This window comes from Oreochromis niloticus, linkage group LG8 (genome assembly GCF_001858045.2).
Source record: "Oreochromis niloticus isolate F11D_XX linkage group LG8, O_niloticus_UMD_NMBU, whole genome shotgun sequence".
NCBI lineage: Eukaryota > Metazoa > Chordata > Actinopteri > Cichliformes > Cichlidae > Oreochromis > Oreochromis niloticus.
In genome coordinates this window covers 19,505,213-19,531,057 of record NC_031973.2, presented here as the reverse complement: position 1 = coordinate 19,531,057, position 25,845 = coordinate 19,505,213, and the positions used below count along the sequence as shown (strand labels likewise).

Below are 25,845 nucleotides of genomic sequence, written 5' to 3'. Positions count from 1 at the left end.
AAGAAAAATATAAGTGTAGCGTTATGTGTAAGCCTCTACTGTAACACTGATGTTTTGTAGATATTACCTCTGTGTGGCTGTAACTGCAGCCATCACAGTGAAGTACTGTGTGAACATAAACTAGCAGTTTCTTAGCTTGTTAAATGAATTTCAGGTTTATTAGGTCATTCAGGGTAACCACTTCTAATTTTCTTTGACTATTCCGATTGTAGAAAAGGCTAACACGTCCACTGTACTGGGATCGGGGAAGAAGTGCCAGCACCAAACAGCTCTAAAGAATAAACGGCAAGACAGCTGAGAAAACAACACAAAGATGCACCAACCCTCACAGATTCTTCAACGTCGGACACCAGCGGTTATCACAGCGCTTGACTGGTTGGTAAATGCTGCACATATAGCTGCAAACATGCTAAAACAAGGCAGCACGCCTGCTATATTTATCACTGGAAAGTTCCCAAACACAAACAGATTTTTTTGCTATTTTTTGATGACCTTTCAGCATCAAGGAGACAAAGGGAGCTGTGCAGTGTGCAAACCCATGCCTGGATTGTGTGTGGGACAGATAAAAGGTGGAAATCAGTGACGTGAGTGTATCTGATTGATAAATTGGCTGAAATAATAGGAGAGGAGCTATGGAGCGCCGGAGAGGTGGTGGGACCGTGAAAAACTGAAAGAATGAGGGAGAATAATGAAGAAAATTGGGGATAATTGAACAGAAGAGCACTTGGGTATGAAAAAAAGAGAGGGAGAGAGAGAACAACTGACAGATGGTGAAGAGTGGGTACACAGAGAGGAAGGAGAATGGAGGAGAGAGAGATCAATCTAGCAGCTGAAGTAAGACAGAAAGAGAGTATGCAATGCTGGAGAGGGAGTGCATGAATGTGTGTGCAACATGGAGAGAGGGAGGGGAAGAGAGAAGCTATACCAGGGCATAGAGTAGGTGAAAGAGTGTGTGTGTTTGTGTGTGTGTGAATGAAAAAGAGAAAGGGAAGCTGCACAATACAGGGGCTCGGGCTGGCTCATACCGATGCATATTTAAAGACTAGAAGGCGTGAAAATGTGATTTTGAAAGAGAAAAAGGCAAATCACTTTTTCATTTTTTCCCCTCATCTATATTTTATTGACTGGATCTTTCTCTCATTTCTTTAATCCTGGTCCCTTTTTACTCTCTTTGTGGTTTATGAAGGAGGTCACTACGGATACAACAAGGAGCAACACAGCCTGAACTACAGACCGAGAGGTATTTAGTTTTTTGTGTTCCTCGATACTTACAGAATGTAACTGAATGAGAACCGCTGTGTATGTGTGTGTATCACACAACTAAACTAATATAAAGTGTTTGCAATACAAAGGAGCATTAACATCTTTATTGTGTGAACGTAAATGTAAGGGAAGGAAATGATATTTAGCGGCGAGGTGAAAGTCACAGTGCTTTAGAAGGAGAAGCTGCTGAAATTGTGACGGCGAGGGGGGGGCATGCAGGTCCTCTGAGGTCTAATTCACATGTTTTATGTAGGTGGGTAGGAAGAGAAAAGTGGGACAGAAAACAAACAAAAAAAAGTCACAGTGCCTCTAAAGAAAAGTCTGTAGCAACTGAGCAAATTACTCCCTCACAGCTGTAGGATGAATCAGTGAGCGCAGACTGCTCTAATGTAATGCACACTTTAACAGATAAAGTAACAGCATTCAGCATGTGGAACGATCATTATGTATTTGTTTGCTCACGGGAGATGTAAACCTTGGAAGTTCAGTTACAACACTGCCTGTTTAGGTGATATTCTAGCCGGGCAGATGGACGCCTTCCCCGGTTCTGCCAGAGGTTTTTCTGTCCTGCGGAAAATTGTGAATCTTTTTTCTCCCTATTGTCACCAAATACAGGCTTAAAGGTTAATGCCGAGTTCTCCAATGCTATTATACTGTGACCTTGACCTTCCTTTTAGTGCAGTGAGAAAAATTGTGTTGTTACTTGATTCTGTGCAAAGAAAATTGAAAGTCAGTGATTCTCAAGGTGGCTTCCTAGAGCCCCCCGGGGGGTTGGGACCAGGAGCCAAAGAGTCCACAAAATACCTTCCTGTTAAACACTGTGCTGTTGCTCAGCCTCCATCAGCACAGCCCTCTGCCACCCAGAGCATTTTATTTACATTCTAAACATAATATATGCACTCTGGCTTTAACCTTCACTTCATCTAGAGGATGTTTTTAAGACACTGTCAATGTTAACATGATGAAACAAACAGCAGCAAACGGAGGGGAGAATGAAGGGTTGAGGAATGTGTCGCTGCAGACCACGTGGCACCCCTAGAGCTGTCATCCTGTGGGAGTGCTCTGATTAAGAGAAAGTACATATTTACACATGTGGACTGTTTACAACAATGGGACAGGCGCATCTTTTAATACGTCCCCCTCAGTTCCTGCTTGGCTCATTGGAAAACACAGAAATTCTTGACTCTGTCCACGTTCTTAGGTGACATTAAGCCAAATTAGCTAAATAGGTCTTAACATTATGAAGAGCTACCTGGGCCCAGAACTTAGTGAGAACCATTTGTTCTAGATGAGCTGGTAATCTGACTCCACTTTGAGTTATAACCATAAATTTTTGGACTGTGACTATCGCTCACTATTACCCCCATTTATAAAGTCAGTCATGGCCTATAATATGACGGTGATCCATGAATACAAGAAATGGTGGAATAGCTGATAGAGTAAGTTAGAAGTGGACGTTTGGAGAAAAAAACGATTAATACTTATGCTTATGTAAAAGCTACCTACATGCTTGTATTATTACCACCCAGACACTTCTGCTGGGATGAGTTCAGAAAGAAAAAGGCGCTGAAATGGAAAGGTGAGCAGAATCAAACGGGAGCTCATCAACACCCACATTTCACACACTCGTTTAGCTGCGACTTGTCAAAATCGTTGCCTGCTCGCAGTATTTATGGTGTCAGCTGGTGGAAAGGTGGAAACCCTCTAAGGACCCTAGAGAACCGATTGCCATGCGCGTGCAGCCACACACACATACACCTAAACGCCTCATTTGGTTCAGGCTTGGGTGAAAAAAGTGCACCAGAGTATTAGCTCGAGCTGTGCACCAGTGATGCTTTCCAACTCTGTGCCCTTTCATCCTTTAGATACCACTTAATTGACTTCGTACAACCTCCTAAGACTGGCCTGACTGTTTAATGCACAACAAGCAACACTGGCTTTAAAAGCATACTTTTCTTCTATGGCAGAATTGCACTGAGGGGAATTCATTTGGGAGAGGGAGAAAATAAACAAAGAGGGCAATTTGGAGCAGAGTGGGCAAAGGAAGATTAATGGCCTCCTCAAAACACAGAACAATTGATCATAATGGAACAAAAGGAAGCTGGGCGACAATATCAATGCCAGTAAGGGACTGAGCGATTATACATAATATGTTGGTAATGCCAAAGGAGAATGTGATTATGAAGCAATTGAGTGGAAGATGAAATACGCTGGACCAGCCAAACGGCTCGATGTGTCAGCGGAGATGAGAGTCTCAGAAATCAAGTTTTCCGATTCATCCTGTCCCGTCTCGGTGTTCTTTCCTGCCTCCTGCCCTGTCCTCCTCAGTCGGGAAGAGCGGGAGTCCATTAGCAGCCTGGTCAGTGTAGCAGATGTGACAATGCTATACAGCCCTGCAATTCCCCAGGGTTTGGTATGGAGCAAGTGTAGGACAAAAAAACAGACGTTCTGAGCGACTATTTCCAGTGACAGCTTACTGCTGTGGAAGAATACAGCTAGGCTCCATTAGCGACAAGCTTCTACTGTATATATATGAAGCAGAAATGCAAACCCTGAAACAAAATACCCTGTAAGCCCCACAGGGGTATGGAGCTATGAAAAATTAATACATAAGCAAAATAAACTTGCGCATATTTTACCCTTACACACAAATATTAAGTGCCGTGTATATCAGGGGAAACTCTGCAAAATCTGGTTGGAAAAAAAAAAAAACTGGCGTGGCTCACTCTCTGCTTAACATTTAGTTGTCATCAAATAACCTTGAAAGGTAATTTTTAATGCACTTCTAATTGTTATTTGTGGAGTCGATAGAGTCTCATTGTTGTGCTCATTAAGAAGAAACAGGAGAGACGAGTTGTTTCCCCTGACTCTGCAGGCTTTTCATTATTACATACAGGGAGATTTCCCCAAGGGGAAAGATCTGGAGAGTTGCCTTAAGCCATGAAAATAGATGCCAGCAAACTGCAACATATCCGCCATAATGAAAAACTCAAACACCTTGAGCTTTACCGTTTCTGAACGCAACTTCAAATTAATGATTGAACCATTAAGTCGCAGTTGTTTAACGAAGACGTCTCGGAGAGAAGCAGCTGCATTTCAGATGCCCTGATTACAAGCATCTTTAAAAAAAGAGGAACACACTTCTGTGTTCTTGGCAGCTGTTGCTGCAGAAACCAAGCGAGAGTTCAATCTTCTTTATTACATAAAAACAGAAGTAATACATCATAAGGTGACAGAGCTCCAGCGCAAGTGGGTGATCGCACACCTTTAGGTCTTAGTATAATTGTTTCAGCTCATTAACCTCACTGTTTCCTTCAGTTGCTTTTTTTCCAGGCCCTTCTGGCTCACTTCAGAGTTGTAATGAGGTGGTGCAGATCTTGTCACACTGAAGAACAGGTGTAAAAAGAAAAAAAACAACAACATGTATTTTCTGTCCAACATCTAACCTTAGTTTGGAAAAGAAAATAAGAAGTGACGTTCCCATTTGCTACCAAGCAGGGATAAATGTTAGAGATCATCTTTCTCCTTTAGCTTAACTGTTCCTGGTTTCAGATTAAGATTTATTACAAAGTTCTTGACTCGGAGAACACAGCGGTATAAAGTGAAATTGCAAAGTTAATAATGAAGGCTTCTCCAGACTGTAGCATGAATTACGCTCCGTTACATGGAAGGTGGATAAACTTTAATGGGTCCTGACAGCCACTGACATGGTTCTCACTTTGTCAGCCATGTCTAACAGCATTTATTAGTACCTTGTTGATTTTTGTCTCTCAGAGTTATCTTTAAGTCACTGGATGTGCAAGGTAAGTGAAACTGTCACTAGCGGACACTTAATTTGTGGCCATAAAATCCACCCCAAAGCCGCAAAACCTGCGCTCATATCCGTATGTCTGACTAGTTTGCTTGTGCCATGCTTTTCATTGCATTTGACGCTTTAAGGCAGGAGCTCTGCCATTAGTATAGAAAGAAAAGGGTTTCCTTGAAAAGCTTGCTGAATGCAAGGACGCCTATCCTGGTTGGAAATGTTTTGACTTCTTCGCTGTTGCTCTTCCTGCTCCTTCTTTTGTTGTTGAGAAACAGAAGGAAACCTGCTGTACAGTCGCCTCTGAAGTCTCTGCTTTCTTGACATTTTAATGAGCTTTTTGTAACTCCGTTTGCAGCGAGTAAAAGGGAAGCTCGTGTTTTAGCAGACAACAGGGGTTAGTGTTGAAAAAACATGACTGCTGTATGTTGTTTTGTATTGTACGTGTCAGCACTGCACCACAGTTTAATGCAGTTAGGCAAAGCAGTCAAGCTGGTGAAGATACTGGGTTCAATCCACTAACACACACCAGTTGCACAAAACAAGCTTGGACTCAGCGCTGCTGCAAGACACACGCACATGGACCTGGATTAGGGTGTTTAATAGCAAAACTGCATGCAGAATATGCTTGTGTAATGTTGCATGAAGCGTGAAAGTGCAGATTTTAATTTATGGAGGGTCCTCTGTCTTCAAATGGAGGAGCATTTTAATATTATATTCAGAGTCAAAAGATCTTAAAATATACAAAAACTCTTCTGTTATCGCACAAACTTAACCATAATTTATGAAAACAAGGTCATGGGCCAAAAAAAGGAGAAGCTGAGGAACCCTGATTTAGATTTCCTTTTTTCTTGTCACTTTGTTGCGTGGGCAACAAAGCAACTAAGCCGTGCTATCAGATGAATGTTTATAGTTAGAGCGAAGTCTCAAAAATAGCACGGGGGATGTTCACTCCTAAATCGGTGCTGCATTGAGGTCTCCCGGCCCAACCAACCAAGTTTAGCCCGAGCGAGGCCATCAGTGCACGCTCCACCTGACCCAATTATATCCAGTCTGAGGGGAAAGATAGCCCACTTTGATCTACACAAGACCGGCAGCCAGGCTCGGGCTGACTGGTCTGGCGCTTAACGCTGCTTTCCTCTGGACATTTTTCCAGCACAGATGTGTTTGACTGCTCCTTAAAAAACTATCGACTGTGCTCGAAACATCAGGTTAGCGGCAAGTAACTTGTGGGGGGCACAACTGTGGCCCCTTTCTACAAAGAAAAACAAGAAGGGCAGTCCTTGGTGAGGTTTTTGGCCTGCAGATGAAAGAAGAAGGATGTTATATGTGAAATGGAGAGCTGGGGGTAATTATTTTAATCATCCATTTAATCACCCGATAGCAGTGTTAGCGTTTTTTTGTTTGATCAGCATGAGATAAGCAGCTGATTTAAACGCATCTGTTTGTGTTTGATAGGATCACCCCCCCCCCCACCCCACCATCCCCCACCTCCATCCTCGCTGCGGGAATTGCCAGTGTCTGGGTGCACAGAGGATGTATCTACTGCTGGCATTGTTATCCGTCTTTAAAATGAATCCAGTATGCTAGGATTGTCAATTAAACACTCGCATTTCGCCGGATTTTATGAGGCACGGATTTAATTACAGCCTGAAAATGCCAAGCCTCGTCACTGCAAGGGTAAATGAAGCGAATAAATTCCTCTGTGGATCTTTTTAAACTTTTGTTTTGGAGAATGTAAACACTAAAACTCACAGGATCTTTTAATTATGCTGTCCAACCTTAATGAGTGCTGATGATGATGCAGGGTAGATCTCAGCTTAGCCCTTCCCCCGTAAACTCCTACGTCAGACCATTCATATAAACCTAACTGCCCTCTCCTCTCCATGTTAGTGGCTCATTCTGTCCATTTTGCACTGGAGGAGGCCCGGCGTGTTCTTGACGGTTCTTCGTCATTGGTCGTATGAAAAAGGCTGTAGGGTGGGGACCCAGTCAAAGAGAGGGATATAGAGGACAGAACTTGGCCGCTCCACTTTTTCAGGACGTAAAAGTGGGACAATCTGTTCCTTGGATGATCTCCAATTCTACTTTCCGGGGACCGATACACTGAAAATATATCTATACACATGCACTGTCCTACATAGGGAAAGACTGAGAGAAAAAGAGAGAGAGAAAGAGAGAGAGAGATTGACAAAAAGAAATATGAATATGAGCTGAACTGACTGGCAATAAGGTCTTTCGAGTGTAGTATGCTGGGGATGTACTTTCTGTGGCCAAAACAAGAGAAAAACAGCAACATGCAAGGATAAGACATTTACAGGAAGATCTTTTAAAAGGTGATGTAGTATAATCTAATAAACTACAGTGGGGATGACAAATTTTGAGCACAACAAACACGATTCCTGCAGCCTTTATAACTGGTGTTGCCAAAAACGTGGCTCTGACTTATTCACCCAAACATGTATGGTGTTTTGGTATTAATAGGTTATTACTACAACTTTGCCAAACAGCAAAATGTACAAGAATATCATAGAAGAGACAGATATAAATAGGGACGACTGTTAGCCATTAACTTTCTCTGTAAACCTCTCCATCCATCCATTTTTGTCCTCTAGGGGGCTAAGGAGGACATCCATCTCTGTCATCATTATCATGATTAATCAGTTCCTGATTCTTCATTACTACCTTTCATTACTGTCTTTGGACCCACATCCGACCAGAATTATGGAAATACTCTTCTCATAGGGTCTAATCATCAAGCTGCAGTACTGATGTCCCAAGGGCAGAGAGACTCACCAACTTCTGAAATCTTAAGCTGTGTTTCGTTTCTGCTCTTACCTTGCATGCATGTTAAAAGTCTGGAGATCATGATTTAGAGCAATTGTAGGATTGCATGACACTGATAAAATATTTCTAGGAAGAGCTAGCTTAGCATTACATAATATACAGTATGTTTAGATGCTAATGGATAGGTTCAGTTTTCACGCAGCTGTTTGCTCATCATAAGCATGTCTCAGCACAGTTTACTCTCACTGTCAGACTGAGACAACAGTTCTGGGCTGTTTAATGTGACTCTCTTTGGATCATGCTAACTTAGCACTGCAGCAGGGCAACTCTCCCTTTAGCTTCCTGAAGGAGTAATCATTTAAAATGTTGTTTTCAAATGAGATCGAAGGTAAATACACCATGTAGGTGGGAATACTTACTGCCTGATTTGCCATACATGTTCATCTTTGCAGTTAGATCCAGACTTTGCCCCTTTAAAGTGGTCTCGAGCAATAGCTCTTCAGGTCATTCAAAGTTTGTCTTTGGGCATTGGCTGCTTTTTCACTCACTTTCTGTCCTCTCCTTGTACCAAAACCATTTTCCAAGTAATGTTTCTTTGTTTCTTAACACGTTCTCAAAACTGACTTGTGAATCATTCAAGCATAAAAAAGGCACCTTACTCAAGGCAATAACCAGTGTTGTATCCACACATAACCGAGAACTTACCAAGGAAACTATTTTAAATTGTATATTTAGACGCTTTGTTACCAGCAGCTTGTTGCAAAACACATCATTTGTTCCCATTTCTTTTGTTGAATCTAAGAAAAATGCCAAAGATAATACAGTTTGGCAGGAATAAAATAGTATTTTTGTGCCAGCGAGGTGATTTCCAGAGAGCTATTAGTTGAAAATGTGGCATATCCAGGCACTTAAAAAAAAGAGGAAACTTGACAAGAGAAGGACAAAAGAAGAAGTGACAGGCCTAAAATAAAAAGTGTAAAAAATAAACTATTGTTAGCTGATAAACAACATATGAAAGTCATGTCCTTAAGAAAGAGGAAAAATCCAGCAAAGCAGGAAGGCAGAGGACACAGGACCTGAGAGATGCATCTGACGCTTCACTTGTTCCATCTACTGTTCACTGAAGCCTCAGCAGAAATGGTCTCAGTGGAAGGATGGCTGTCAAGAAGCCGCTGTTAAGGAAGAGAAACAGGAGAAGAGACGGAGGTGTGCCAAATTACACAATTACACAAGAAGTGACCAGTGGAAACAGGTCTGATGGAGTGATGAATCCAAATTGGAAATTTATAGTTCAAATTATTGTCAGGATGTAGACAGGGCATCAGGAAAAGCTACAACAGTGAGTGCTTACGGTCATCTCTAAAACACAGTGGAGGCTCTGTCATGGTTTGGGACTGTATTTCAGCCAGTGGTGTTGGATCTTCTCTAAATTGATGAGATTATGAACATCTGGAACAAGTTTGATTGACCAGAGCTTCATTTTTTAACTTGACAATAATCCCAAACTTACTGCCAAAGTAGTAAAAGCATATATGAGTCATGGATTGGCCTCCCCAGAGATCAAATCTCAACATTATTGAAGCAGTGTGGGAACAGAACAAAAGGCAGCCAACCTCCAAAAAAGTGCTTTGAATGTCTTCCCGGAGCTATTCCTGAAGACTACTTTAAGAAATTTTAAGGAAACTGCCTAAGAGAGTTCAGGCTATGTTGAAGAATAAAGATGATCCTACCAAATATTGACTTTCATGCTCATTAGAATTGTAGATACCTTTTTTTTGCTCTATGTCAATAAATCATTGCACCTATTTTCCATTTTCATGGCAAAATGATGAGGAGTGGCTCAAAGGCATTTGCACAGTTCTGCGGCTGTAATGCCAAGAAAAGCTTTGAGAAGTTTCCTATAAAAAATGACTTCTGTCTAGTTCATTGTTAAGGTTTCTCCTTTTATGAAAATGCATCAAGATGAAAAAGAAAAATCTCAACTAAATTAAGTGTCAAATGGAGAAAGAAAGTACGTATGGCTGCTCGGATACGGATGATGGATCGGCCTCCTCATTGGCTCATCTTACTCCACAGTCCCCCCAAATTAAATCTAAATTCCTTCCTGAAATTACAAGCAAAATAGGTAACAGTACAAATTATGGACGAAGAGGAAAAAAAGTCATATTGAAGAACAATTCAAGTAAGTGGCTGAAATGAGAACTGTGAGTTTTGCACAAAAAGACTGTTCTGTCAGAGGGGTGAAATTCATTTCCTTATTACACCACTTTTCTCCCAAGAGGAAGAAAAGTCAAGACGAGATGTGAGATGATGGCCAGCAACATAGACAGGAGAGTGAAACAGCCGGCAGAAGGAGACTGACTGAGCTATTGTTGTTGCAGGAGTGTAGGAGTTGAGTGACACGATGGAGAAGGCAAAGACGCAAAGATGAGACAAGTTTGACATCCATGACGGCTAAGAGGAGAGTTTTCGGACTTGTGATTAGACTTTTCACAGTTATATTATTAATCCATTTTACATAATGCTCATCGTTTCCTGTTTTTAGCCTATCGGTACTGTGTGTGTGTGTTTGGCTTTCGCACTCACGCCTCTTCCAGCCTCTTTTATTCCCTCCCTCCCCATCCCGCCTCCCTGTTCTCTCCCAATCTGATTACTCTGCTTTATGCAAACTGCAGCTCTCTCCGTCTCTCCCCCTTGTGTATTCCCCTTTCGCTTTTACATCCCAATTACAAACATGTAGTTGACTCCTGCCTACTCTCAGCCTGTCCTCCTTCTTCCTTTATCTTGCATTGTGTTGTTCAATATTTGATGAGACTTTGCTCATAAATCAGCCTCCTCTATTCCCTCACGGTGTATTTGAATGATAGTGTTAATCTTTAAAACCTTGCAAGTGTTAACACGCTGTTCTTTGTCAGCTTTTGATCAGAGACGCTTTCAGCCTAAAATGTGATGCCACATGTAAATCACACATATGACAATGACCAGAGGTGGTTAAATATGCCCTGAATGATTCAGGTAACTGATAATTCAGTAACAGAGCTCTTTTGGTTCTTGATAGGCACCGAGCCACTTTCTCCAGAGCCCTTGTTGTTATTGCTTTTGGTGCTTATTTGTTTTCCCAGATTCATCAAAGTTGTTACATTCTTTTTCTAAACCCATCCTTTGGTTTTGTCCTCCGATCTTCCTTCGTTTACTTGCTTTGACAGACATTGGATTTGCACTGAAAGGACCCACCCTGTCACTCTCTGAGAGTCTGTGGGAATTGACCACGGTCACTCCGCTTCCCTCTGCGCTATGCTTTCGCTCAGAAATGCTCAACCAGCAGACTTTCCTTTGGCCAGTGAGATGATCATTTCTCATATATCCACTCAGTCTTTCAAACACTAGACACATAAAAACTGATTGTTTGGAAGCATCCATCAAATAATATCTGTATTGTTCCACAGAATAAAACAATCATACACACATAGTGCAGCGGTGTAAAGTGTGGTCACTTTTTATTGTTATATGGAAAGAAACTATTTGTGAAAATCATATTTCTGAGCCAATCTCTCTCTATAACTCTCACTTTTATAAGAATTAGACAGCGATTTCTCTAATCCCAAACCAAACAATCTGTATTCAGTCATCATCAACCCGGGGGTTAGGACCCTCATAGGGAGGTGCTTCAACTAAAGGAGGTATAAAAATGTATTTTTATGACTTCTTTTTTTCTGAACTCTGAAACGCCAATGTGTAAAGATAAACATATCAAAATTGGGAATGTTTTTTCTTCAAGACAAAACGGTTGTCTCAAACTTATAGACTGTATATAAGAGATGGCCATGCATTCCAGTATATATATTGAACAGTCAAACCATTTACCATAAGGCTATTTTAGAAGCCTGAATAAGACACAAAACTCTTTGCTGTATGTTTTACTCTCAGCCTTTCTATCTGCTCTCCGCCGTCCTGTGTAAATGAAGGCTAAAAAGCCCAAAAATTATATTAAAAATTGAAACTAGCAACCCAGTAATCTGCATGCCTCTCACTGACCTTTAGCTTTGACACCATCTCAGTTTTTTTTTTTAAACTAGACTTCATGATGTGCCAGACTGCAACATAGAGAGACGCTGCATGCTCATTTGCAATTTGTCAGTCAAAAATATATTTTGTTTTTCTGAACACTAATGGGAGCAAACATTTACGGAATTAGCTTTATGTACTTTAACTAGAGACTGAGAACATAAATTTATCAGGGAAGTGATTACTGTGGTCATAGTAAAGGGAGCCCAGGGTCATCTTCTCTATAGAATTCCAACCAGGAGTCATTCCCTGCCAACTGTTAGAAAGAAAGCAGACATCCCCACTGACTTTACTTTTTAAATTTGAAAGCTACATCTACCTTCTATATATATATTTTGCCTTTTCTTAAACAGAGAATAAAACCCGAATTCTTATCCAAAATGGTACATAACACCTGACTCTAACCTTGACCAGCCATCAACATGTAACTTCTGTCACCTGCTTGTTACTGGAGACATATGTGGTTTTCCCAAAAATGTTCAAAACAATGCAAAAACATAAACACTTCAAACATCCATGTTAGAGTGTTTTAAAAGTGAGTATGCTCTTCATCAATATTCCTGTTGGGTGTCCGGCTCTTGGCTGGCTTCTTCATCTCTGCATTATTGTTTATGTCCATTGCAGGCTACTGTAAGCTGTGCCAGACACCTGTCGATGTCCTTGGTCCCCAATAGAGGTTGATAAGTCAAAAGTCATAGATCACTTAATGCCCCGTTAACCCTCATCAGCACGTTTTCTACATAATCTAATAATAACCGACTGACTTATCTGCATGTTGGTAATCTGTGATTGATTGATGTTAGATCTGTGTCCTGATTCGAGTTGTGCTCCATCTGTCCATCTGTGCATTCTGATTCCCATCCATGTCAGACTCAGCTCATAAGATATTCAGAGCATCACTCTGCAAATGAAACAGTGGGAGATTCCCCGCATCACTCCCCATCATTAAGGCGGCTGTTGGCAATGGTCCAGATCTGCATGATGGCAAAGCCCTGTAGCCAGACTTCACCACAGAAAAACCAGGACAAAACATACGGAGGCACCACTATGCCAAATCTGAAGCATGAAGATGCAATGGAACAAGCTTAAAGCAAAAATCCACCCTAAGACACTTTTTTTTAAAAACAGCTGTTAGTGATCAGAGAGAAAGGTACTCTTCATAGACTTTACGTCTGCATTCATGAAGGAAGAAGGTGGGTTCTCCCTCCTTTGTTCCTGTTGAAATTCTGCTTCTCCTCCCAAGTGCCAAGAAGTGCTTTCTTAAGAAAGAATACAATTCTCCAAGTATTCTTTACCATGCTATGTAAGCCATATTGCAGTTTTTCCTTCCCACTGTCGCCAAAGTGCTTGCTCATAGGGGGACATATGATTGTTGGGTTTTTCTCTGTATGTATTATTGTAGGGTCTACCTTACAATATAAAGTGCCTTGAGGTGAATGTGGTTGTAATTTGGCACTGTATAAATAAAATTGAATTGAATATGTACAGTACACAAATAACTAAACTGAAAGTTCACTAGACCAGAAAACCCTTCCTCCACAATGCTTCCTTTATTTTAATGAAGGAGCATGACTATTTCTTTCAGCTGCAAAAGTAAATATAATTTGGGCATTTTCTTAAAACTATGTCAACAACTGCAAATCCAGTCAGTACACTCAGATGTGGCTTTCCAAAAGCTGCTGATTCACTGAGTTATTTACAAGCCTTTGCTGTGTAAAAACCCAAGCCCCCTTCAATCTGGCGTAGACAGCTATTAAGAGAAAACAACCCAATTCCTGTAACAAGCCCTTACGGTCTGATAATGGTCTGATGTGCAAAGCTTAAAAGCTGTCCAATGAGAATATGTTGGATGTTGTGCAGATTCATGCTTATTAAAAAACACCATTTTTAATCTTTAGTATACTGCCAGCCATCCTATCCTTCATATCCTGTTGGTGAACCATGCAGACATGCTGGAGGTCAACACGTTTGCATCCAAGGGTGTCAAATCCTGCACTAAGGGTTACGATTAGGTAAAGTTTAGAAAATGATGTTTACCCTGTGATTTCAAACAGACACCAAGGGGCTCTTTATAAGCATCCAGATAAGACACCTGCCACCCTGTTGCCTAAACCTGTTACTTCGTGGCACAGGAGACCTTGTGTGAAATTTGGAAATGCCACCAGCTTTGTCAAAACAGCTCCATTTGACACCTTGGGAATGAAAACAGGCTGTCAAGGATGAGAGATAGCGCAAGGTCAACAAGTTAAATTGTATTTAACAGTAACAGAGTGCAAGGGTGGAATTTTCCTTTAAGAAGCGCACATTTAGCTGTTAGCCCTGGGCTGTGCCTCAAACATAGGTCTCCTCCATTGTCACAAAATACCAATGATCTTGACCTCGTGTGATGCTAGATCGCATCTCCAACTCACTCCCTCCTGTAGAAAACCTGTGATGCAAATTCACAGAGTTTATATTTAGCCTGTCTTTCATAAGTCTGCTATTCCCAGACGCATTCCCAGTGGCTAAATGGAAAATGTGGACCAGCTCTGTGCTATTTCACACATGTGGACTTATTAGCATTGCCAGTGGCTAGATTTTCTATTACTGCACGTGTCTTTTATGTACTTGAATTACTCATATTCCAGCATTACTAAGTTCACTCTCTCAATCAAAGCAAAAAGAGTCAAATGACCGACATTTACTCCCTTTTCTGCCTTTTTTTTCCTACAGCATGTTTCTAAGGATGAAGCCAGTCTCATGGGATAGCCATGTTTTGTCTCCATGACAGCTAGATCACTCAGCCCTCTCTGCAGTGACCTCTGCACAGCAAAGGATGCTGGGAAATAATGAGCACTTTTATCCCAGTCAGGATGACAAAGATGGGGAGGATGAGGAGGAGGAAGAGGAGCAGGGAAGAGAAAACAGAAAAGAAGAAGGTGAACGTGACATGGAGAATGGACGACTAGAGTATCTGGAGGAAAAGGAGATGACAGGAGGACGACAATCCTGGGAAGGGAAAGGCGGTGAGGTGGTGAAACCAGCAGCCATTGTGGTCGGACGACAGAGAGTAGATCGGCCGCTGAGGCCGGGCAATCAGGGCAACCGGGGGGTCCCTTACATGCCCAATATAGCCCCGCTACATCATCAAGCTGCCAATAAGCAGCAGTATTTCATGGCAGCAAAGAAACGAGCCCTCATGGAGCGCAGCATGACCACAGTGGCTCCACTGGAGGACACTTACTTGACCATGATGGTGTTCCGCATTGGAATCCCCGACATCAAACAAACAGTAGGTGCATCAAAGACACTGCTCATAACGTGTGTGTGAACTTCATGAAAGGCGGAGGCCCGCACAGCCGTCCCTGGAGCTTCTTGACTGATCATTTAAAAGTGAATAAAGTAGCTGAAGCAGAATGTTTTGAAGAAAAAAACTTGTCAAACCCAGTCCAAATCAAACAGTTTAAAAGTTTAGTTCTCCCTGTCAAAAAAAAAAGAAAAAGAAAGAAGTCTCCCTCACACTGCACTGGAGGTCTTTCCAAATGAGGAAGTAGTTCAAGCCAAGTCTCCCTGGTATTACTGCCTCAGAGACAGAGAGCTTTAATGTGACAAACAGAAATTCCAAAATAATATCTCAGGCTATTTAAACCATTAAGGCAGGTACACATTTAGTTAATGTTGCTGTTTCTGATTCTGATGCTATGATCAACTGCAGACAAAAAGCTCCAAAAATCTCTTTTTTATATTTGTGACTATTAAAAAAAAAAGAAAAGGACAACAGCCATTTAATGAGAGCTGAACATTGGGCTTTGGTCACCACCTTCCCTATTATCTCCCCTAAAACTCAGAAGCTTTTCAGTTTTCTCCCTGTCTTTTGATTTGCTTACCTCCCTTCCCGCTTCTCTTCTAAAACCCAGCCATTTTCCATCCTTTGAGTTAAAACACGTCAAATAATACTGGTGCGTCGCTGACTCTATGTCTGTTTCAAATTATTCACAGAAAACACCACATGGGTGACTTGATGCATACATTTTTTTTATATAAGTCAAACAGTGCGCACAACTGTACAAGCACATCTCTAATTTCAAGGCTTTTCCATTCCAGTTATCCCAGGGGCTCAGAGATGAGTCCCAAAGGGAAATAGGAACTCACACAGAGCTCAGCTTGTGCTGAGCACCCTGCAAGGGAAAACATATTCAGTCAACAACACCATGCAAGCATCTGCCTTGGGTCAGGTGGTCATAATTAGTTTCCAAAACTGAAGTTAGTCTCATTTCACACTTTGAAGCAGCTCTCAGCCTTACGGTGGCAGCAGGCGAGAATTGGCCGGCCCACACGCACCATATCCAGGTGAGAATGGGTGCCCCACTGTAACCCCTCCCCCATCCTCCTTTCTCCATTTTCAACTCCCTGAACATGCCGACTGTTCTACATGTCAGCTAATCTGCCCTCAATACAACAGTAATTGCTAATTATTTAATAGGTTTTTAATGAGTTTTGGGAGAGCTGAGGAAGTGAGTGACTGTGGAAGGGAAGAAATATGTGGAAGGCGTCTCTGTTCTCAGGTTTCCATCAGCCACAGGCAGCGTACCGAGATCCACACATCACTGACAAACACTCGGCACTGCAAACCTGGAAGCTGAAGTATTATTGAACAGAATTAAAAAGGGATAAAGAGAGGGACTGAATATTAGGAGCTACTTAGACAGACTGAAGGAAGGGGGGAAAAATGATGAAAAGAGAGGAAAATATGTGCTGTAATAGCGCACACTGAAGATCTAAATAATAAAAACTGCCAGAAACATCTCAGGAAAACTGCATTAAAGAAGAAACGATGAGGAGAGAAGCAGCACCGTTATATACAGTATACATTACATTAGACCTCACTCAGAGGGATTAGCCACTCTATCTCTGTTTTACACACACACACACACACACACTGCACAAGTGCACTCCCATAAGAAGGCACACACACACACACACACACACACACACACACACACACACACAGTTTATAGCTCACTTATATGCATGCACATACACACAGTCATGCTCATCCCTATCATGTGGTTAACCTCCCAGGGACCACCAAGACATTGCTACGGCAACGGGTGCCTGCCTCCACTAACGAACTGGTTGCCATGCCAATAGAGTTTGCTACACTATCAAATAGTGCAACCGAGTGCGGGCTCGAGGGGGGCAGAAGGGACATGGAAGTGTGCTGAGCTGTGTAGTTTTACTCACAGCCCTCTGAAATGGAACAATAGTATGGATACATACATCTCTCACACCTCTCAGCTCTCCTGCTGTTCAAGCTTCCAATCAGCTCTAGCTCCGGGTCCAGAAAGATGTCTTTCCTGTGGAGCTGCACAGAAATGGAAGAATATGAGGAAATGGACAGTGCAACAATCACAGTGAAATCTTGTTAGGACATCCCCACACACACATAATACATCCGAGGTGTTTTATAATTGTAGCCTTTGGGTGTATCCACAAAGTTTGCTCCTCCTCTCCTGGATAACGGAGTAAACTGGACAAGGAGGGAATAGCAAAATATTTATCTATGCATGTGAGTTTTACTTCTTTATTAGCAGAGAAAATCAAAAAATATGGTGTAAAAATGAAAGTGAAATAGATCCAAATAACCTGATACCACAGACTAAAAGGGCAGAATGAGTCATCTTATAATTCATGAATGTGGCAGGTGATTCATTAAAAGTAATGCCTTCATATTTTGCACGTGTCACACGCTCATACATTCATCTTGCACAAACTCCTTTTAGCCTTCAGAACTGCCTTAATTCTTCCTGGCTCAGATTCAACAAAGTGGTTAAAACATTCATCAGAGATCTAGATCTCCATATTGACATGATAGCGCCACACAGCTGCTGCAGATTTGTCAGCTTCACACCCCTGACTTTGGAGGCAATTTGAATACAGTGAGTGAACTCAGGGTCATGTTGAAGAAAGTAGCTTGAGATACGTGTTATCCTGCTGGAAACAGCCATCGGAGAATAGGTACCTGTGGTCATAAAAGGACCGCAGACAGGCTGCGGTGTTTAAATAATGCTCGGTTGTTACTAAGGGGCCCAAAGTGCTCTGAGAAAATATTCTCCACACAATTACCTTAACAGCTAATACAAGACAGGACTGATTGGGACTCGTTAAACAAGGGAATGCTTTTACAATCTTCTGTTGGAAAGTTTGATGTGGTGTGCATTCAGAGATGCTCTTCTGCATATGTTGGCTGTAACCAGTGCTGACTGGAGATAAAACGTATGTGTAAGTTCAATAAGGAAGATCAGCTTCTAGTCTGTTCTATACATCATCACTTTCCCACGCTCTCAGTGCTTACATCATTACACTAGTCCAGTCATCTTTTTATTTACCTTCTTTGAGTCAATCAGCCACCACTCTGCGTGGTTTAAATCTCAGTGCTCTGTCATTCTTCCTTTCAGATTCTCATTCATGCAACCCACCTCATTTCCATCTCCACCTCACTCTCAGTCTTCATCTTCATCACCACCAACATCTAGACTACGGGGGTCCTGTCCTAAATCCTATCACCACTGGGATTCTGTTCTGCCATGATGGGTCATCTGAGTCTAATCGCCAGATTAATTTCTCCATCTCAAGAAATCATGTTCAGTTCTTCCAAATGATCTCTCCTCATTGAATTACTGTTGCTTTCCTATCAGCTCGAGGAAGTCTTACCATGACCTCTGGTGTCAACAAGGCATTTTCAAGTAGAGAACTGGCCAGCTCACTCACAGGATATTTTCTCTTGCTAACATCAGTCTCTGTAAACCCCAGAGATGGTTGTGTGGGAAATCCCCACATTAAATGAGTTGTTTAAAAAATACTCAGACCAGCACGTCTGACACGAACAACTTTATAACGTCCAAAGTCCCATAAATCACCTTTCTTCTCCATTCTGATGTTTGGCCTTCAGCATGTCGTCTTAGCCATGTCTACACGCATAATACATTGAGTTAAATACGTTTGGGTCATGTATCTAAATTTCTTAAATAAAAAAGGACCTTACGACTCTGACTTTATTTAGTAAATTACAGAAAACACTGCAGCACTATAGTGCAGTTAGTGATCCACAACTGAAAATATGTCCTTATTTAGCTGTAAAGCTATCTAAGGTACAGACAGCTAACTGGGCTCATCAACATCTGATTTGAAACACTAGGTTGTTCTTGGTGCTCAAAGCACTGAAAATATCCATAAAAATGTTTTGATAGAGGTACACTACAAAAGCTGTAAAACCTGTATATTTTTAACCACTGTTTCAACCTCAGTACAGGTGTACTATCGCCCTCTAACCCCGCCCCTGCCCTGTCCATTGTTCGACAGAGATGTCTCCAGTTTGATCAGGACTGCACAGTGTGGAACGCTAAGCAGCAGATCATCTGCTCCCTCAGTGAGTCCCTATGGGACGTCTACAACTACGGCCTCTTCCAGCCAGCTGGAGAGGGACGGGACGCCAAGTTCCTGGAGGAGGAGAGACCCCTGAGAGACTACTCACAGTCCTTTGAGAAAGGGGTGCCGTACCTGGAGGTAAGAAAGGGAGCTGTGACCCAGTGCAAGGCTCCCTTAGAGCAGCACTTGTTTCTCTTTTTCTTAAAATGATGTAAAATCTACTATTTATTTATTGATTTTTGCATATATATTGTTGTACTGCAAACAATTTCATTTCTCAGAACAGTGATGATGTATTTGTATTTCTTCCGCTGAAAGTAATCAAATATCAGATTCCCCTAATTCCTGCTAAAGTTACAGAAGTTGTGACCTAACTGCACTTGTTATTACTCTATAGTGGTGTTGTATAGATTCTTTTATGGGGTTTGAATAATCTTGCTAAAAACTAGTCATCAAAAAAGCAGTCGTAAATACAGATATGTTTTTAATGTTTTGTACTTTCTGTAGAGAAATGAAGTATCCTGTATGATACTTTGAAACTTTTTTTTCTCATAACTGAGTAAAGAAAGTCTCTAATTGCAGACAACTCCAAATTGCATTGTGTTTATTAGAATCCCCCTGCTCCACACAGTAAGTGGACTGCGTAAATGAAATCCTTACAAAACTGGATGGATTTAAATGCATTACGTACATTATGTAACCTGCTAATTACATTGTATTGCCTGGCTTTTTGGTAAGTGGGTTCTGAGATAGCATGAATCTGAGGTTTCCTGCTGTAATACAATTATCTCACAGTGCCCTCTGGTGGCTCAGCTCCTGTATGTGCTGCTGAGTTGGGCGGGGCTGGAAAGAGTATCCTCTTTAGCTCAAAAGTTAAAAATGTTTACATTTCTCAAAAAGTTTGAGATGGGGTCATGTCTGCATACTGATGAGGCCTTGTAACTCCACTTTCCACACACCCCACAGCAGACTGCATAGAGCTTAGGAGTTTTTGACACTAAAGTAAAGACAGAGTGAGTTAGAGTCATGGTAAGGGAAGTCATATTAAAGGAAGTAGAAACAAACAGAATGTATTAAAAGCATCAGTTAAAAAAGGATTTGTTCCTCTATGTACATCTACATTTATCTGATCTGTTATCTTCGTTTTGGTGTGTGTGGGGGGGGGTACTTGCAGCTACTGTCACTGAATCTGAATCACATCTGTGCTTCTGTAAATTTGACTAGTATTCAACAATCTGCAGCAGCTTCAGGACCCTGTTAGGTCCTGTTGTACTTCCTCACTGCTGCAGTTGTTTTACTGTGACTTTTAGGGCTGATTGCTTTTGTATTGTGGCTGCTAAACCCATCTTTGTTTGGTTTTCTGGGGTATATTGCGAGGTGCAGCTCAGGTCTCAGCTGCTAGACAGAAATTTCTTACCTCAAAGCTCCTCAGCTGTTAATTGATTTGGTGTCATATTATCGCACTGATGTGAGGACTACACACCCAGTCAGGTGGTTTCCAAGTAAAAAAAGCAAAACTAGCCAAACACAGTGTGCTCATTAGTCTCATCTGTTCAAGAACAAATTTTAGGCTGATGTTTTTTCTCCTTCTGATCTTTATTCCTGCCAAAATAGAGACATTAAGAATACAACACATTAACACTCTGCCTCAACACAAGAACATCAGTGGAAAACAATAGAAAAAATATTTAAAAATGAGCAGTTTGCAGTGCGTTCAGACCCTTTTACTCTGTGATAAACCAGTCTTTTTTTTTTCTTCCAACAATATCTTTATTATTTTTTACATTTTAATGACTTGCAAACAGTCCAACATTCTAAATACTACATGAACATACACTCCTCTCAGACAGCAAAAAGAAAACAAAAAAGTCGTCAGATTTATCACTCCGTTAAAGGCCTAAATTTGTCATTATCCCAAATCAAATGTCATTGCCCTCGGTCCTCGTCCTCCTCAGATAATACAAATCCTTCTACAAAACAACAAATGGTCTCCACACCTTCTCAAAAACATCCAATTTCCTTTTCAGTATACATGTTATCCGCTCCAATGGCAAAGCCACCATCATTTGTTTTATCCACTGTGTGATACTCGGTTCCCTTGTTTTTTTTCCATTTTAGTGCAATTAATCTTTTTGCTTGTAACAAACCCATATCAATAAACATTCTGTCTGTTTTTGAACTGCTTTTGCTTATTATGTTTTCCAATTCTGATTTTGGTGGTTTGGTGCAGGTATTATTTTGATTTGCTCGAATGTAACTTCTAATTTGGAGATATTTGAAAAATTGCTTTCTATCTATATTAAATTTCTATCTTTAATTGACCATTGTCTAAAAACTTTATCCTCTCTTCCTGGTCTGAAATCCTGGTTTCCCCACATCGGTGTAAACTGTGACAATACAACAGGTTCCTTCATATATCTTTTTACATCATACAACACTTTGACCATGTTCTTTACCATTGGATTTTTCGCCTTTTTAATCAAGTTTGTTGCTGTGTCTGAGAAAAAATATGAAGGTAAAGGTGGATGCAAATTAATACTTTCCATCTCTGACCACTGCGGGGCGTTATTTAAGTCAAAATAGTATAAACCAGTCTTAGAATAATGCAGTGGGCATATAATCAGTGTAATGAGGGGCTAATGTGCAGTCTGTCAGTTCCTGAGATGTAAATCACCTTATATGATAAATTAATCTTGTCAGTGTGATTTAAAGAAAACTGCATTAATATTATTATTATTTTAAATGTCATTAATCAAACCTTAACCAACGCATTGTGAAAAAAAGCCCCCATTAATCATTAATCTAACTTAATTGAGCCCTTCCCTAGAACCTTTCTAAAGCTGTGCACGCAAACCGCTCATTTGCATCACTTTGCTTGCGCTTAAATTATCATAATTGAAACATCACATCCAACTTATTACATTGTGAGGCTGAAGATTTAACCATTTTTAGCCTTTTCCCAAAACGTAAAAACAAATCTGACTCAAATATTTTAAAGAAGCCAATTATGGAGTCATTCTAGCGACTCTGAGTGGGAGAACAGATCTCTGGAAACAGCGAGAGTTCAGCAACATCTGACAAGAATAATGGTGCTTTCTCTGAACTACGGTTTCACAGCACAAATTGTAATCATTTTGTTATATCCTCCAGTGTAGGCTGTCACCGAGAAACTGAACAGCGAAGTACTATTATCCTCATTTTCATGTGTGCTATGTTTTCTGGTCTTCAGTTTAGGTACAAAACCAGAGTCTATAAACAGACCAATCTGGATGAAAAGGCTCTCGCTAAACTCAGCACAAAGGTATTTCTTTTTTTGTGTGTTTTTGAACATTGTTGTTTGTGCTTAATTGCATTCAGCAACATCTTTCCCTACACTCAGGCCAGTCTGAAGAAATTTCTGGATTACATTCAGACCGGAGCAATAGACAAAATGGTAAAAGTCCTCGATAAAGGTCTTGATCCGAACTTTCACGACCCTGACACCGGAGGTGAGTTTCTAACAAGACAGTTTTACCTTTATTCTTTTGCCTGTAATATTTAGCAATATCAAGAGCATACGAGGGTGAACTTTCATTCTCACCTTCTCTGTGGGTCAGAAACCCCCCTCACTGTGGCCATGCAGTCTGGCCTGTCGGTGGAGGGCATCAGGGTCCTGGTTCAGGGCGGCGCTCACTTGGACTTCAGAAGCAGAGACGGCATGACGGCCCTGCACAAAGCTGTTAGGGCTCACAATCACGCTGGGCTGGTGGTAAGGGCTAAAAAAGTTAAAGTCACATGCATGCAGAGTACAAACACACTCAAGTAGAGCGGGTGGTGTGGACAAAATAAATTAAAACGGAATAATGATTCTAATTAAAGGATAAAAGCAAAATAGCATAAATGGCCCATGGAAACAGGCTGTTACCTTTGAAGATAATTACAGAGGTGGGTCACATGATAATAATTTCTAAGTGGTTTTCTCTTGGCTTTATGTCTCTTGCGTTCTTATTGGTTAGTGTACACTTGTGAGCGCTGGTCCTTTTCTTTGAATAAACTACAAGAATTTTCCTCTTTTGTAGTTTTGAGAATTGCCTCAGCTCAGTTTAGTCACACACCAAATGTTTTGTAATGTGTGTAACTGTGATAACATTTCTTTCTCTTTTCCTTTTTTTTATTATTATTATATAGACAACACCACCTCCACCATACACACACATATACACCCCACCCCCACTCATCGCAATAACTTTGTATCACATGCACTTGTGGTACATGTGATGTACTTATATAAGAAACTAAACTGTAACATTTCATATTCCTGTTGCATTCTTTTAGTATTTGATTTAATAATCGCTGTGAAGAAAATCATTAGTGTTTTTCTATTAAGCCTGTGTGATATTTTACTACTCTACACATTCACACACACTTGGTTAAAATAATCCTTGTTCTTTGCCCTCCGTGTGTCAACTTGCCAGGCTCTCTTGTCCCTCGGAGCATCTCCAGACTACAAAGACCGCTGTGGCCTGACCCCGCTGTACCACACTGTGCTGACAGGGGGTGACACTTCCTGCTGTGAGACCTTGCTCTATTACAGGGCAAAGCTGGGCACAAGGGACGAGAACGGCTGGGACGAATCCCATCAGGTAAGCTTAGATTTCTAATCAGCTACAAATGCAAATCAATCACTCTGTGCGCCTCTTTGCAGATTCCCACGATTCATAGTTTTCATCATGTCTGTTTCATCATAGTTAAATCACGTCTGGTTTCTGTCTCCTTCATGTTAACTTAAGCAATGCACCAACATTTCCCTTTCTTAACTATGTGACTGATGCGATCCACCATCACCTTCAGTGTCTCTCAGCGTTTTCTCACACCTCTCTCCTCCCTGCCTTCCTCACTCGTCTCTCCATTCTCTCTCCTTCCTCCCCTCCTTCTCTCTCTCCATAGCACAGGGATGAAGAGGAGTTTGGAATGGAAGAAATACATAAGGTACCCTTCATCCCACCATCCCTTCATCCCTAACAGAGAGCCATGCTGTGACTATTACGTAAATAAACCAAAAGGGAATGAGGTGACCACACTGTTTCCTCGAACCTGTTCACGTCTTGCTCATCTTGAGATGAGTCCAGTGCAGAAAGAGCATTGTATCTTAGCTCTTTCTCTCGGCGTAGATATGTGTGCATTGCCTACATTATGTCTCTGTGACATTCTGGGAAATTTGTGTTTGCACTGCGAGCCGGTTGTCATGGTATTTTATTTTGGTTTTGCCGTGCTCTGTGTTTTCTTTACTTTGTACGTATCTTGTGATATTTTAATCCCTGCAGAAAAATATGAGGGAACCTCTCAGGCTGCTGAAGGCTCATTTCTGTCGTTTTAATGGCTTTTGTTCCCTTTCTTTTCCACTGTGGCGAATTGTAATTTGCTCTCACCTCTTTGTTTTCTGTTAGAGTACTGTATGACACAAGATTTCCCCTTCCCCTATTTTTCGAATCTCTTTTTTCAATGTCTTTCATTTTCTTCCCTGTTCTCTTGCACCATCCTCTCCTTATCCCATTTGAAACCATTCTCTTTAGTTCAACTTGTGTCCTTCTATACTTTATAATACTGTGGATATTTCTATTATACTCTTGACATTAAAAGGCTTGCCAGAATGGCTTTGCACAGCACTTGGAGCATCTGCTGTTTTATGGGGCAGACACCACTTCTCAAAATGCCTCAGGGAACACTGCGCTTCACATTTCTGCCCTGTACAACAAGGCAAGTATGGCAAAAAGATCCCTTATTAAACTATTATTACCATAATGTTTACTGTTATTTCTTCTACAGATGTTAACCGATTCCTTTTCCTCTCTGAATCATCAGGAAAGCTGCGTCCGTGTTCTTCTGTACAGGGGGGCGAATAAGGAGGCAAAGAACAAGCATGGTCAGACCCCATTTCAGGTAAATGTTTTAAAAAATAATCCAGAGTTTTGAGGAACATGTTTTGCTTCTTTTTTATTATCACGTCTGCAGAGTGAAATTGCATTTGTAGAGCAGCTTTGACCTGCTGGAACAAATAATATTTCAGTTTGTCTTCATTGTTTGCAGCTAGCTGTTTTGTCTGGTCATTTTGAACTCGGGGAAATCATCAAAAACCACAAAGACTCTGATATAGGTAAGCTTCCCTGGCAACTCTTTCTTCTGCAGGGACTTTCAAGCATCACTTCCCAACACCTGTCTGCCTTGCTCTTTCCCAAATATATAATCTCCTTCCCCTAACAATGCACCTGTTTTCTCCCTCCCTTTCATCCTGTCACACCTCACATATTCACCTGTACCATCACACCAAACCTCTGCATCATGCCATGTCTTCAGTGCCGTTTTTGGAGTCACCAAAGTTTGTTCCAAAGCGAAAAGAAAGTTCCCACACACTGCCCCTCCCTTCGCTTCATTCCCACCCCCTACTGCGTGCCAATAGCGATAACACCATGACCCAGTCTGACCCTCTGGCCCTGCCCAACAAGGCTGCGACCAATCCCAACCCAGGACAGGTACTGGCCAGC

The 25,845-nt window shown here is 41.3% G+C and overlaps 1 protein-coding gene across 4 annotated transcripts in view; it reads left to right on the top strand.

Moving 5' to 3' along the window:
- The first annotated feature begins 298 nt into the window (after positions 1–298).
- The window catches only part of LOC100694024 (SH3 and multiple ankyrin repeat domains protein 3), a 47,217-nt gene continuing 21,670 nt past the window's right edge, over positions 299–25,845 (top strand). For 2 of the 4 annotated variants that reach the window (XR_003221361.1, XM_025909688.1), the window contains exons 1-13: positions 878–936; positions 1,187–1,240; positions 14,765–15,188; positions 19,259–19,462; positions 22,554–22,625; positions 22,704–22,812; positions 22,921–23,072; positions 23,779–23,946; positions 24,251–24,292; positions 24,944–25,060; positions 25,166–25,243; positions 25,391–25,457; positions 25,658–25,833. Coding sequence is in view for 3 of the 4 variants with exons in the window: in XM_025909688.1 (XP_025765473.1) it covers positions 893–936; positions 1,187–1,240; positions 14,765–15,188; positions 19,259–19,462; positions 22,554–22,625; positions 22,704–22,812; positions 22,921–23,072; positions 23,779–23,946; positions 24,251–24,292; positions 24,944–25,060; positions 25,166–25,243; positions 25,391–25,457; positions 25,658–25,833 (1,707 nt within the window). In the remaining variant the exon portion in view is untranslated. Of the gene's footprint in view, positions 376–499; positions 585–877; positions 937–1,186; positions 1,241–14,764; positions 15,189–19,258; positions 19,463–22,553; positions 22,626–22,703; positions 22,813–22,920; positions 23,073–23,778; positions 23,947–24,250; positions 24,293–24,943; positions 25,061–25,165; positions 25,244–25,390; positions 25,458–25,657; positions 25,834–25,845 lie in introns of those variants that run through there. The other 2 variants (XM_019362736.2, XM_025909689.1) reach the window with 2 other exon arrangements.